Source organism: Fusarium pseudograminearum, chromosome 1 (genome assembly GCF_000303195.2).
Source record: "Fusarium pseudograminearum CS3096 chromosome 1, whole genome shotgun sequence".
NCBI classification, from domain to species: domain Eukaryota; kingdom Fungi; phylum Ascomycota; class Sordariomycetes; order Hypocreales; family Nectriaceae; genus Fusarium; species Fusarium pseudograminearum.
The window spans coordinates 6,927,009-6,938,382 of record NC_031951.1 but is presented as its reverse complement, the minus strand read 5'-3'; the positions used below and the strand labels follow the sequence as shown (position 1 = coordinate 6,938,382).

Here is an 11,374-nt window from a genome sequence, read left to right as displayed (position 1 = left end):
CCCCCCCCCCCGCGTCGTCACACACTGCCTGAACCAGTAGGGCTCTGCAGGTGGCTCCAGGGTCCGGTCAAGCATGTGCTTTGCCAGAGCTTGACGAGCAGGTTACTTTACAGGTAGGTGTTCTGCAGTGGATGGTCTCTGGCGCGAGATTTACGCTCCAGAGAGCCGGGCTGGCATGGGGAGGAGTATGGTTCATTCATTCACTTACGTGTTTCTCAGTTGAACGATTGGCGTCAGCATCCATACCGGCAACTAGAAGCAGTGCCCCTTGCGGTTAGCTTGGCAACTATCGGGATGCATCTATCCATACCTCTTTGTATAATGCGATATTCGTACAGCAACGAGGTATTGCTGGTCTGATGACAGTCGGGAATACGTGATCGATGAGAGTGACGATGCAGGAGCAATATCCGCAGCCTTCCTCAGGCGATGTGTCCAGGATTCATCCACTCGTCACCCTCAAGCCCTTGCCTGGAGGAAGATGCAGGGGCATTGGTTCTACCACTCCCAAGCCGTTGAGTGAGACAACCACATCCTTGTCGACTACATGTAATGGTCCTTGTTCAGATATGCAGTTGGGCATCTTGAGCGGCAATTGCCTATCAAAAATGATATGCCATACTCCTATCACTCTTCTCAGCCTTTTGAGGGTTTGCGAGTTTCAAATTCGACATGCTTTTTACATTTGATGCTAGATCAACGTCTAATTTTCAAGGTTTCCCAGTCCTTTACAGATGGATCCTGTCTCGAGCGATACAACCAATCAACGGTACGGCTAGATGGCTTACTTGGATCCACATATAACATATTCCGCCCTCACCGGTCGATCTGAGTGGTCAACCGCACAGGGTTTAGGTTTCGCTGGCTCTGTCGACAGGGATAGGCCATCTCGGCTTTTTCGGAGCTCAACCTCAAGTTAACGACAGCAATTAGAAGAATAAGAAGTCACTGACATCCCGTGTTGCTCTCACGTATCACAATGTCGGATAGACATAATCAATGGTGATCTTTGGAGTTTCTGAATTTCAACTATTCTTCAACAGTACAGTCCTCAGGGGCTACAAATGTGCATTGGGTACTTAGTTACGTATAGAACGGCTTTTTTTAGTGGCCAATCTTCTATATTTCCTTTGAAGATCAACCCTATCCATATATTGGAATAATTATCTCTCATTGGATACTTTTTTCATCTGTGGCCAAAAGATACCTATAAAAAAAGTGGAAATGCACATTTGTAACCACTGCGGACTTTATAGCATTACCGAGGATGCTGTCTATCTCGTATTCGAGCAAGTCACCATCCCAGTAATGATTCTATAGAAGGGGTAGGTAATACTCTGTACTCTGTACAAATCTCGGATCTTCGCTTGAGTGACATCTGAGACGGCATCGGTTAAGTTGCCTTGACGGCCCGTCTCGGGAACAGGCTACCAGACGGGTAAATTCGAACGAGAGTGGATAGGTAATTAAAAGAAGCTTTGAATCACTCAACTGAACTGAACGCAATTCAAGAGCTGAGACGCAACTGTCGGCAACCAATCAAGTCAAGCATTCTCACCTCGCGTTATCCTGCCGATAATCAAAACTAGAACCTGATTGTAACTATGTATTTGTCTCAGGATCATCATATGACAGCCGAACAAGGCGGGAGGAATCGTCTGTCTCTAATAAGCCACTCTCACGAACGATAGGTTTATGGTGTCTTTACGGAGTAACTAGTCTGATGCACACCGTGGTGTGTCTCGGCAGTTACATTTGTGCAGGGGTGTGGTTCCCGAAGTCTGTACAGGGTAAGGGGGTAGGCTTGGCCCGCTGTCAAACCGGAAAGATTGGTCATTCACAACAAGGAAATATTTAACATCAATTTAGGCGAGTTCTAGTACAGATTCTCACGAGTTTGGTCACTGCAAACGTGTCTTTAGACAAGGGTCACTTCTTAAGAACGTGTTCATGCAATTTCAGTGACAGGGGACATCGGATATCCCGAGATCTTCTAGACAACCCTTGTCTTGAAAGACATTATGTACATCAACATTAAGGTAACCAAGATCGACTCAGCTTCACGTATTCGGAAAACTACAGAATGACTGCGTCGTTAGTTCGAGGACACTGACGGTGCTCAAGTAATGGCAAGGTTTCAGAACTCGACCGACAGGTATTCGAAACTCACCTGAGCTAGCAACGTTTCTTTCACTGTGGATCAACATGCATAACTATATCTTACGGCTACTCAGGAATGGACTGATATTGAAATGAGGGAGGAATGCAGATCTACAGCAGGTAGTCAGTGCTTGCAGTATGTATTCTTACAGCAACCAATATTTGACTCCTTAATGAGGAATCAATTGGTCAATCTGTGTGACCAATCAGTCCAGGGTGTGAGCGGCACGCAACAAAGATTTTCCGAGAACAAACATGCCAGACAGGGGTGGGCAGACACGATTGTCGGTTGCATTGTCCAAAGAATGGCTGCTAGCTACTTGGTACCAAACATCCATACCTGGGCTATCTAGCGTAACGACCACATGAGGCTGGACTTGAGGAAGCGACAGAAACATAAAAGGGCCTGAATATCCCGTCAAAAACAAAAACAAAAACAAAAACCATATCATGACTCGGAAATGACTGGAGACTAAGAAGAGAGGCAAAATCAAACGTCATTCCATTCGTGTGTCTTGTATATTATCAACTTTCCTCCCTATTCCTCATCAGAACTATCCGAGTCCTCCATCACAAAGCAAGCCGAGTTTGTGACATATTTCGGCGCAGTATATTCCGGCATTGGGACAATGGGGTAGTGTCGAGTCTTGTGCTTGCGTTTCTCTCCATAGGCAGCCTCCCAAGGAGGAAGCAGACCATCAGGAATTGCCCAGCCGTACTTTTGACTGCGAAGCCAAAGTCTCACCATATGCCGTGCTGATTTATCATCGTCTGTGTAGGCGTCTCGGCGGTGGACGAGGGCAAGGTTGTTGAAGAACAAGAGATCGCCCGTCTCTAGCTTTAGTTGTAGTTCAACTTCCGAAGCAGCATCTGATACAGCTTTGAGAGCATTTAGCTGAACTTCTGTGAGGGCAGGAACACCGTTTTTCCATATCGGGTGCGGGCCGAGGCGGTGCGGATCGAGGCTGATGAGGAGTTTTCCATCGTGGAATGTTAAAACAGGAGCGAGATAGAAAGTCGTTTTGCGGCCGGAGCTGCCCGAGACATATCGTTAGTGCTGTTCACCACGCTGCTGAAGAATACGAGAGTGTCTTACAGTTGTACGGGCCAGTCGGGGATTAGCAGAGTCTTGATGACCTCAGGCTCGCGGTCGAGTAGTTTGTTGAAGACGGCCCAGGAAGAACTGAGATAGGTATTTCCTCCCTTATTGGCGCTGTCTCGGACTTGAAGGGATAAAATGTCACATCCCATGTCAGTGTGAAAAGGCTGTGTAGCGAACTGTTAGGTGGAGTCTCATTTCTGAAGGTAATAGCTATTGAGGCCTACCAGCGATCCTTTGGTATGAATACCATGACGCGCGTAAGCGGGAGTAGTCCACTCTTTTGAATCAGTTATATGGGCTGGAAGCGTTAGATATAAGCCCCGCGTTTCCAAAATATAATATGGCAAGTAACGTCAAGTCAGGGGTTCTGAAAACGTACAGAGCATGTTCCCCTTTCGGTCCTGGAGACCGCGCTTATCGGCAATGTAACTGGCCACACCTAAAAAGATAGTAACACTATCTTCAACGGTATACTTGGAGCCATCAATGCCACGGATAACAACGAAACCTCTGCCGAGATGCAGAGTCTCAGCGCTGGCACGCAGGCGCCTAGATAGGTTAGGGAGGGGGAAGTTATCTGCCGAGACTTCATCACCATCGAGACCGAGAGCTAGGAATGTCAAATACAGTTAGAAAACTAGCTATAGCTGAGTCAAGTAATTAGTTTAAGTTAAAACTGACCTTTGAAACTGGCAAGGGCGCTCTCGACTTCGCCAGCCTCCTCGTCACTTAGGCGGAGAGTGTAGGTTTGGTCTCCTTGGAAGTCTTGACCAGACCAGACGAGGGGACCAGTAAGAGCGGCGCTGGAGACATCCTTGGTAGGGAAAGCTCCAATGAAACTTTCAGAGTTTGCACCAACGACGCCATTGTCTGAGCGTTGCATGTCTTGAGTAGTACCCCTGAGAGATGCCATTTTGGAAACTGGACAAAACTTCAAGATTGAGGAAACAAAGAGGAGGGTAAGAGTTATTGCTAGAACTTGATTGTGCTTTGAGGGTTGATTGTGCTTGTAACTTCAATTTTAGAGAAAGCGACCTGAGCTATTTATGTTCATAATTTGTCTCCTCCTTAACCGCCACCCAGCACCAGATATCCCACGTTTCGAGGTATCCAACAATCGGGCATCTCTTTTTCGGACTGCATTGATACAAAGAAAAGATCTCCACAGCCGCTGGTTGTCTTCCGGATGTCTCCCCGGCGAGAAATCGACATGTTGTCATCACATTGCGTCTTAATGTGCACATCTTGACATCGTCGTCCACTCTGGGCCGCAGACCAGACGACCGACCGGTCTTATTATCGACATATCTTCGCTGTTGGTTGCAGAAGCCGTGGGGCGGATGCAAAGGGTTGAAGGCCTCATTTTCAAAGTCGACATGGTGCGCTGGTCGAGAAAGGGGGTGTTGATGCACTGGGCTGGGCCGGGCTGGGATGGCACCCTTTTAAAGCCAAGCATAAGTCCTGGATGTTGGAGGCTCCCACTCTATTAACACTGGGCGATGTCACAGTGAATCGCGACTATGGTTCTTTATATCAACATGATAATATCTTCGAATCGCACCGAAAGTCATAGGGCTATCATCCGTGCAACTGCCATTCCACAGGGCCTTTGGTTAGGCTGACCAGGACCCTCGGTAGAGTCACCGGGTAGAGAAATCCACAGATACAAGGCTGATCGATATGAAACTAAGGATCTTATACCCGGTTGCGGCTGCACGACATTGCTGTCCGGTCTTAGGCTCTTAGCCAGCGCTAGAACAAGACACAAGGCGGGTACCTGTATTGTTCCGGTTCGAATACATATTGACAACCATTACACGTGCCGAGATACTGATCCACCGTCTGTAGTCACACTGTTTCTCATCTCAATCTTAAACGTTAAGGAGTGATAGGAGCTAGGCTGCAACAGGGTGGCACTGAGAGAAACTTTCACAGTATACCCAGTCAGTGGAAAAGTACCTCTGGGATATGTCAATACAAACGTTCAAAACGGATTAAGTATGCAGGAAATGGTGAGCGAATGTTTAATTCATTTTAAATGTCTCGGCTTTTTGCCTCGATACGGTGCACTAATTATCCGAATAGGGGTATTTGTGGCATAGACTTGCTCAAGCAAAACACTCCATCTTCTACATGAGCAGCGTTATCTGTAGCGTAAATATGCCTTAATATCTCAGTTTAACTTACGCCATTGGAGTGTATTCTGCAGAAAGCGGAAATAATAAGTTCATTCCCTTTTGAGTAGGTGAAGTGAGTCTACCTCTTCCTACTCCTCTTCCTCAACCCTCTTATCGTATATTGACTACGACCCTAAGCTGCAACCTCATCATACTACTTACACGATGTGAAAATGTACATCATCACATATCGTGGCAAACACCCGGCTACTATGTCCGAGCCAATGATAATTGCAGCAACTCGTCCTCAAACGACGCTTAACGAACTCCGAAGCCCTTGTCTTGAGGCCATCTTCATGTATCTTGATCAGTTCTGCAAACATTCCACTACTTAGTAACCATTTGGGCAAGCCCCATGTCTGTGCTGCGACGCACTAGGCAGAGAGCATCAGTGATAACCAGGTATCACATTGCGCACTCAAGGATGGCCCTGTCAGAGGCACATGTCGGCTGGAGAATAGTGGTCCTCGCGCTTAGTCTATAGCTATGGCGTGCATGATCACCCTACTAGGGCTCTCCAGTTCCACTTCTGTTGAGGGGCGACTTGGCCAGTGGGTGAGCGCCTTGAGGTCCTTCTCAAGCTGCACGATCGTAGCTAGGCAGCCTGAGGTGTCGTCAAGTCACATCGTTGCAACATCAGACTGAGCATACAGCTGCATTGCAAGTTGCAATTCCTGCGTCGCAACTTCGGTTGAGTTGGCGTGCATCTATAGATGGCATCATGCGAGATTCCTCTGCCCCGGCTGGCCAGGCAGTGACGCCCAACATTGACATGAAGAAAGGTGTCAATCCTAGGGGGTACCTAACATGGATCACACTTGACGACTAGAACACCACTAGCCTTCTTTCCACGTTACAATGGCCAAAAGGGGATCTTCTTCAAGCCTGCTTGTACCACTTGAGCACGGCCAGGGTCGTCCCCTTGGCCCTTAGCCAAGCCGCGGTTCGCCTTTCCGGCTTCATGACAACTTATTCACTCCACAATCTACCGGTTTGTCCTCAGTGCTTCTCCTAAAGTTTCAGCCAACGAATTGTGCAACATTCACCGAGATCTTGATGCAGAAGCGAGGCCATAGTACCCGTTTCCCGGAGCTCCATGAGGTAACTAGTATCGCCAGACTTACTACTAAATCGACAGGCATTTGGCATTAAGGTAGCTTTTAGGCTTACCCTTGACCAAAAAAGGTATGCAAACTCTTTAATGCTCTCCAGACTACAGTGGTCCCGAGCATAAATATGTGCAAATGTCCAGACTCTAAAGCTAGCGCCTCGCAAGTGTGATGTTCTTAATAGCACTGCTAGCCCCAACGCTCTTGGCACTCCTACCTTTGCGGCAAACGTTCCAAGTCTCTAGGAAATGGGTCTTTAATTTCCCTTGACGCCAGAATGTTCTCACTAGCCGGGATCATTCATCTGGAGTAGTTGGGGGGAAACGGTTCGGGGACACGGAACAAAAGCACTTGCAGCTGGGAATCTCTCTGGATGCCCACCTCGGGATATACCTTGAGGGTGTGTCATAGTTAGGCGTGGAGTTCGTCCGGAGTACTTTTGGGATACTCCAAAAAAAAGCTCTGCATTTGAGGCAGTGTGATGGCATCAGACCGAGGTAAGCCATGGTTTCAATGGAGGGTATACTCGTCAATAACACAGAAGCAAAATATGATAGCACGTCACGATCAGGACACCCAATCGAGAGACATGGCTGCGTTGCTGGCCTTTGGTATGTGGGATGTGTTGGCTCTAGTAGAGGAAACAAGATCAACCTGATACCCATCCACCGCAAACGCCGCTCAACCAGGCCAAGCCCCACGCCTTGTTCCAAACAATGATCATCTGCCCGCAACCTCTGACGCCAAATTCCACTTTACAGCGTGAATTCTTGACTAAAGCCCCGTTCGTGCAGTATGTATATGTATGTGTGAGTACATAGTAGAGACTGACAGGGACTGCCCTACATAAACCAACGAGATATACGAGATTGATGGGCTGGCTGCACATCTAATTCACCAGCGCTTACAGCAGCTCCGTTACATTGATGAAAAGAAAGTGCAGAGTTGTGGACCTAACTTGCTGCGTGTTTGCTGTCCTATCCTACAACTAACTCAAACTATTACGCCGCAGATGCGATCATCGTCCTAGAAAACAAGTCCATTATGCAACCATCAAAAGCTTGACGCACCAATCTCTGAGTACCATTAATCATTCTCCAAGACCTCTGCCCATCCTGGGCACACTCACTGCTCCGTTGTCGATCATCAAGCCAATAAACCCAGCAGGCCAAAAATAGCCCCTATTCCCATCGCAGCTGTCACATGAGCGGCTCCCGCAGTCTGAACGGAGGTTGCACCGTCCGTCTCGGTCTCCGAGCCAGACACAGTGGTTGTTTCGACGACTGTCAACGAGGTGGTAGGAGATGAAACCTCGCTTCCTGGGATCACAGTCTCGGACGGGGCGGGTACTACTGAACCCCCAGCAGACGACACATACTCCTCGACAGTCGTCAAAGTCGATACAAAAGTCGAAGATATCGTCTCTACACTTGCAGAATCAGACTCAACTGTGACTGAGCATGCTGCGCAACATTTGCCTGGCGTCTCGGAACAATCTGCACCCAAACTCACTGCCTCCACCGTAGTCAACTCGGTCTTCGTACCTTCGACCACGACCTCCCCCGTCGACGTAGAATATGCCTCCACAAGAACTGTCGATATAGTACGGAGCAGCGTCGCGGTTGACGGCGTCTTGGACTCCCATGTCTCGGTGATGGTCTTTGTCATCGTCACCGTGATGTCTGTTGTGCAGGGCCCCGAGACGGGGACTTCCTCAGTCACCGACTCTGTCAAAGTCTCGGTAGTGGAGGATGTCTCGATAGATACAAAAGACCATGGGAGAGTCACCTTTGTCTTGCTTGTCAGGACGAAAGTGTCTGTGACCTCTGGTACATAAGTTACCGTCGACTCCACTGCCTCAACTGAACTCAGAGGGGGGATACCGAGTTCACTCGAAGCCAGCCCAGTCGAGACCAAAGTACCAGGCTGCTCCCATGTCCAGGGAGACATATGCGTAGAAGTAGTCGAGCATGAAGTCGAGGTCAACAGGTATGGAGAAGTCAACGTCTCTACCGAAGGGACAGGGGTGTTGTATATCGTGATGCACGACGTCATTATTGGCGATGGAGTTACTGCGGCAGCCTTGGACTCGCCACTCCTCCTGTTCATCGTTAGCATGTTCCCAACTCAAGAAGAGGCCTCTTACCAAGGGACAGTGACAAGTGTGTGGCATGGTGGCGCGCAGATAATCGTTTCCGAAGACTTTCCATACGTGGTGCTGTACTCACGAGTAAACTCATCCGTGATTACGGTGAATTTCTCCGTAACCGTAACGACACTAGGATCCCACTCGGTAACAGAAGGCACTTCTTCGCCATCAGTAACAGAGCAGAAGAGACAGTCGACAGTCAAGACAGTTGTCGGCTCAGGAGCAACAGAGGTTGGAAGTGGAGGAAGAACCTCGACCGAAAGAACGGGCTGTCTAGAATGAGGGAAGGGTATCTGAGCCACCACAATGGAAACAAGCGAGGCCAGGAGAACAAAAAGGAGGCTGAAGACGCCCATGGTGCAAGTAGAAGCAAGAAAACCCTACTGTAAAAAGCTAAAGAGTGAATCAGCGTTCGGTTATTCAGTTTGTATCAAAGAGACATAAAACAAAACAAACAACCCCTGAACAAAAGACAGAGGTTCCTCCTTAAGTAGAGAGATGAAGCTCTCATTGCACAGCATTTCGTGGACGGCCGCTGGCTCGGGGATGACTGAAGGATTCGAGTTTCTTATCACGTTGGGCATGAGCCATGTTTGCCCATCCTGTTCTTCCTTGTTTCTTTTCGTTTCGTGGAAACAGACCACGGCATATTCTGTCAAATATGCAGTGGCATGAGTCTACTCCAACCAAAAACCTCTGTTCTTTAATTACCGTGCAACAGCTGGGTTGTACAGATAGGGGTAACGGCGTCTGGTGCGACTGGTTCAAACGAACAGGTTTAGGCTCTCTTCTTTTCAACCGGCATTTGCGACGTGAACCATATCCTGACCGACGGCAATGCCCAAGTTCAACCTCGCTGCAGGTCAGGTTTTCCTTGGGGCGAAGGGGAGGTTTGGGAGTGCAACGTTGATGTCGGTTGAAGTTGCCAAAAGGTTGACAAGTCCGTCTACACCGCTCTTCGGTTCGATAAGAGAGATGGCAAGAGAAGTGCAGGTTTCGCTCCGTTATGATTCAAGCTTTTGAATAGGCATTTGTTAATGGGGACACAGATGTTGGACGATAGTGGAAGCAAGGACACGTCGATGTTTGGGAGTGGACCGTTCTTTGGCGATGGACGACAGTACATCTTTAGGATCCCTTAGATGATTTAATTTCCCATAAGCCGAGATTTGAAGGTTTAGTTATTAAAGTAAATCCTGCATGATCATCCCATGCGAGCCGAGTCAATCCCACTTCTCGCTCCGGCCTTGGCCAGCACAGCCTGAGCACATGGTAACTCGGAGATACTTGAGCGATGCATGGGCATATCCTCATTTCTAGTAGATTAATTATCATAGTCTGTTCAATCCTATCATATGCTCTCTACTCTGTACTTGATAGCTAACTCAAGGTCTCTCGTTCATGTCGCAAGACCGTTACTCGCACCCGTCGGGAGGACCTCCGAAATCTGAGATTCCCATCCGAAACAGTTGCCGAATCCTATGCCTGACCTCTCAATTAAACGTTCTACCTGAGACAGCTTGAGTGATAGATGGCAGGTTTATCTCTGCCCGTTGCTCTTAGGCATTGCGTGTCGAATAGCGGATTGATCTCGCTTTGTCTTGAGAGCTGGATCAACTGCTCAGAATTTGGTCACGATGAGTCTGAATTGAACAATCTCAGAGAGCTACTCCTACAGTTTCTGCTCACGATCAATCTTTCTTGGTCCGTTCCTCTACTATTGCCCCGCAATGTCTTACCCGTATGGCTCAGGGGTTTCCAATGAAGCCTCCGTACATTGTGTGATAACAAAACTCGAATTTTTCGTTACATGACAGTAGCTTCTGTGACCATTTAGGTGAGATGCAATTCGTAACATCCATTCCAGTTTTTTATTCGTACATGTGAGTGCTATAAGAATAGCAATGCCATCGGATAGTGTCCAGACGTGTTCTTGTGAAGGACAGTACAGAGAACTATTGCGTAGCTTGTGATTGATATGACGAGTCGACTGTATATTTTTTTGCCTCCTGAATATGCTGTATGACTGGTACTTCTACTTTTCTAATACTTTGTTGGTTGGGAACATGTGCCTCGAGATTCCAGTTGTGCCATAATTCAACCCTTGGAACATACTGGGCTTGATCAATCGTTCACCCCCTTGGAAAGTCACAAGTCAACTGGTAAGTGGCTGGAAGGTACAGCAAGCCAGGAGGAGCCCAACGTTATGCCACCATTAATGCACATATTAAAGTTGATGCAGAGGCTGGTATTCCTCTGCAGGTTGACGGCCTGGACTCGTGGTTCAGAGAGTTAATTTAGGTACTTCACAAACATCTAGACCCATCACTTCATCTTGAACCGGAGGCTGACCAATCCATCAGGGACACTTTGGCAACAAGTATGATTTTATGACTTCCATGTCAGTCTTCCACCGAGTATGGCTCATCAACAGCAAGGCGACACTCCAGCATCTGAACGATAACTGCCCCAGGCATCGAGCGCTACGCTCAAACTCCAACAGCCGAGTTGGGATCGAGATGTCTCGATGGAGTACCGGTTAGTAATACCATTTTTCGTATCTGACACATCTCGGCAATAACCGACGCCACGATATGTCAACGGGGTAATAAGTCGTCAGGAATGCCGGGGGCTGGACGGGCACCTGTGGGGCCGTTGATGTCGATCACGGCGCCGT

The 11,374-nt window shown here is 48.2% G+C and overlaps 2 protein-coding genes across 2 annotated transcripts, besides 1 other annotated feature; both read right to left on the bottom strand.

The window, feature by feature from the left end:
* Positions 1 to 2,579: 2,579 nt before the first annotated feature.
* Positions 2,580 to 2,604: a microsatellite.
* Positions 2,605 to 2,698: 94 nt separating this feature from the next.
* Positions 2,699 to 4,175, bottom strand: FPSE_05176 (uncharacterized protein; the record flags this gene model as incomplete). The annotated part of the gene is made up of 5 exons (XM_009258294.1): positions 2,699 to 3,194; positions 3,257 to 3,426; positions 3,487 to 3,560; positions 3,642 to 3,872; positions 3,944 to 4,175. 5 exons carry the CDS (start codon positions 4,173 to 4,175, stop codon positions 2,699 to 2,701), a joined length of 1,203 nt encoding a protein of 400 aa, XP_009256569.1.
* A 3,519-nt stretch (positions 4,176 to 7,694) lies between these two features.
* Positions 7,695 to 9,053, bottom strand: FPSE_05175 (uncharacterized protein; the record flags this gene model as incomplete). Its single annotated transcript, XM_009258293.1, has 2 exons — positions 7,695 to 8,649; positions 8,695 to 9,053. The coding sequence occupies 2 exons, from the start codon at positions 9,051 to 9,053 to the stop codon at positions 7,695 to 7,697; spliced, it is 1,314 nt and encodes a 437-aa protein (XP_009256568.1).
* Between the last annotated feature and the right edge of the window lie 2,321 nt (positions 9,054 to 11,374).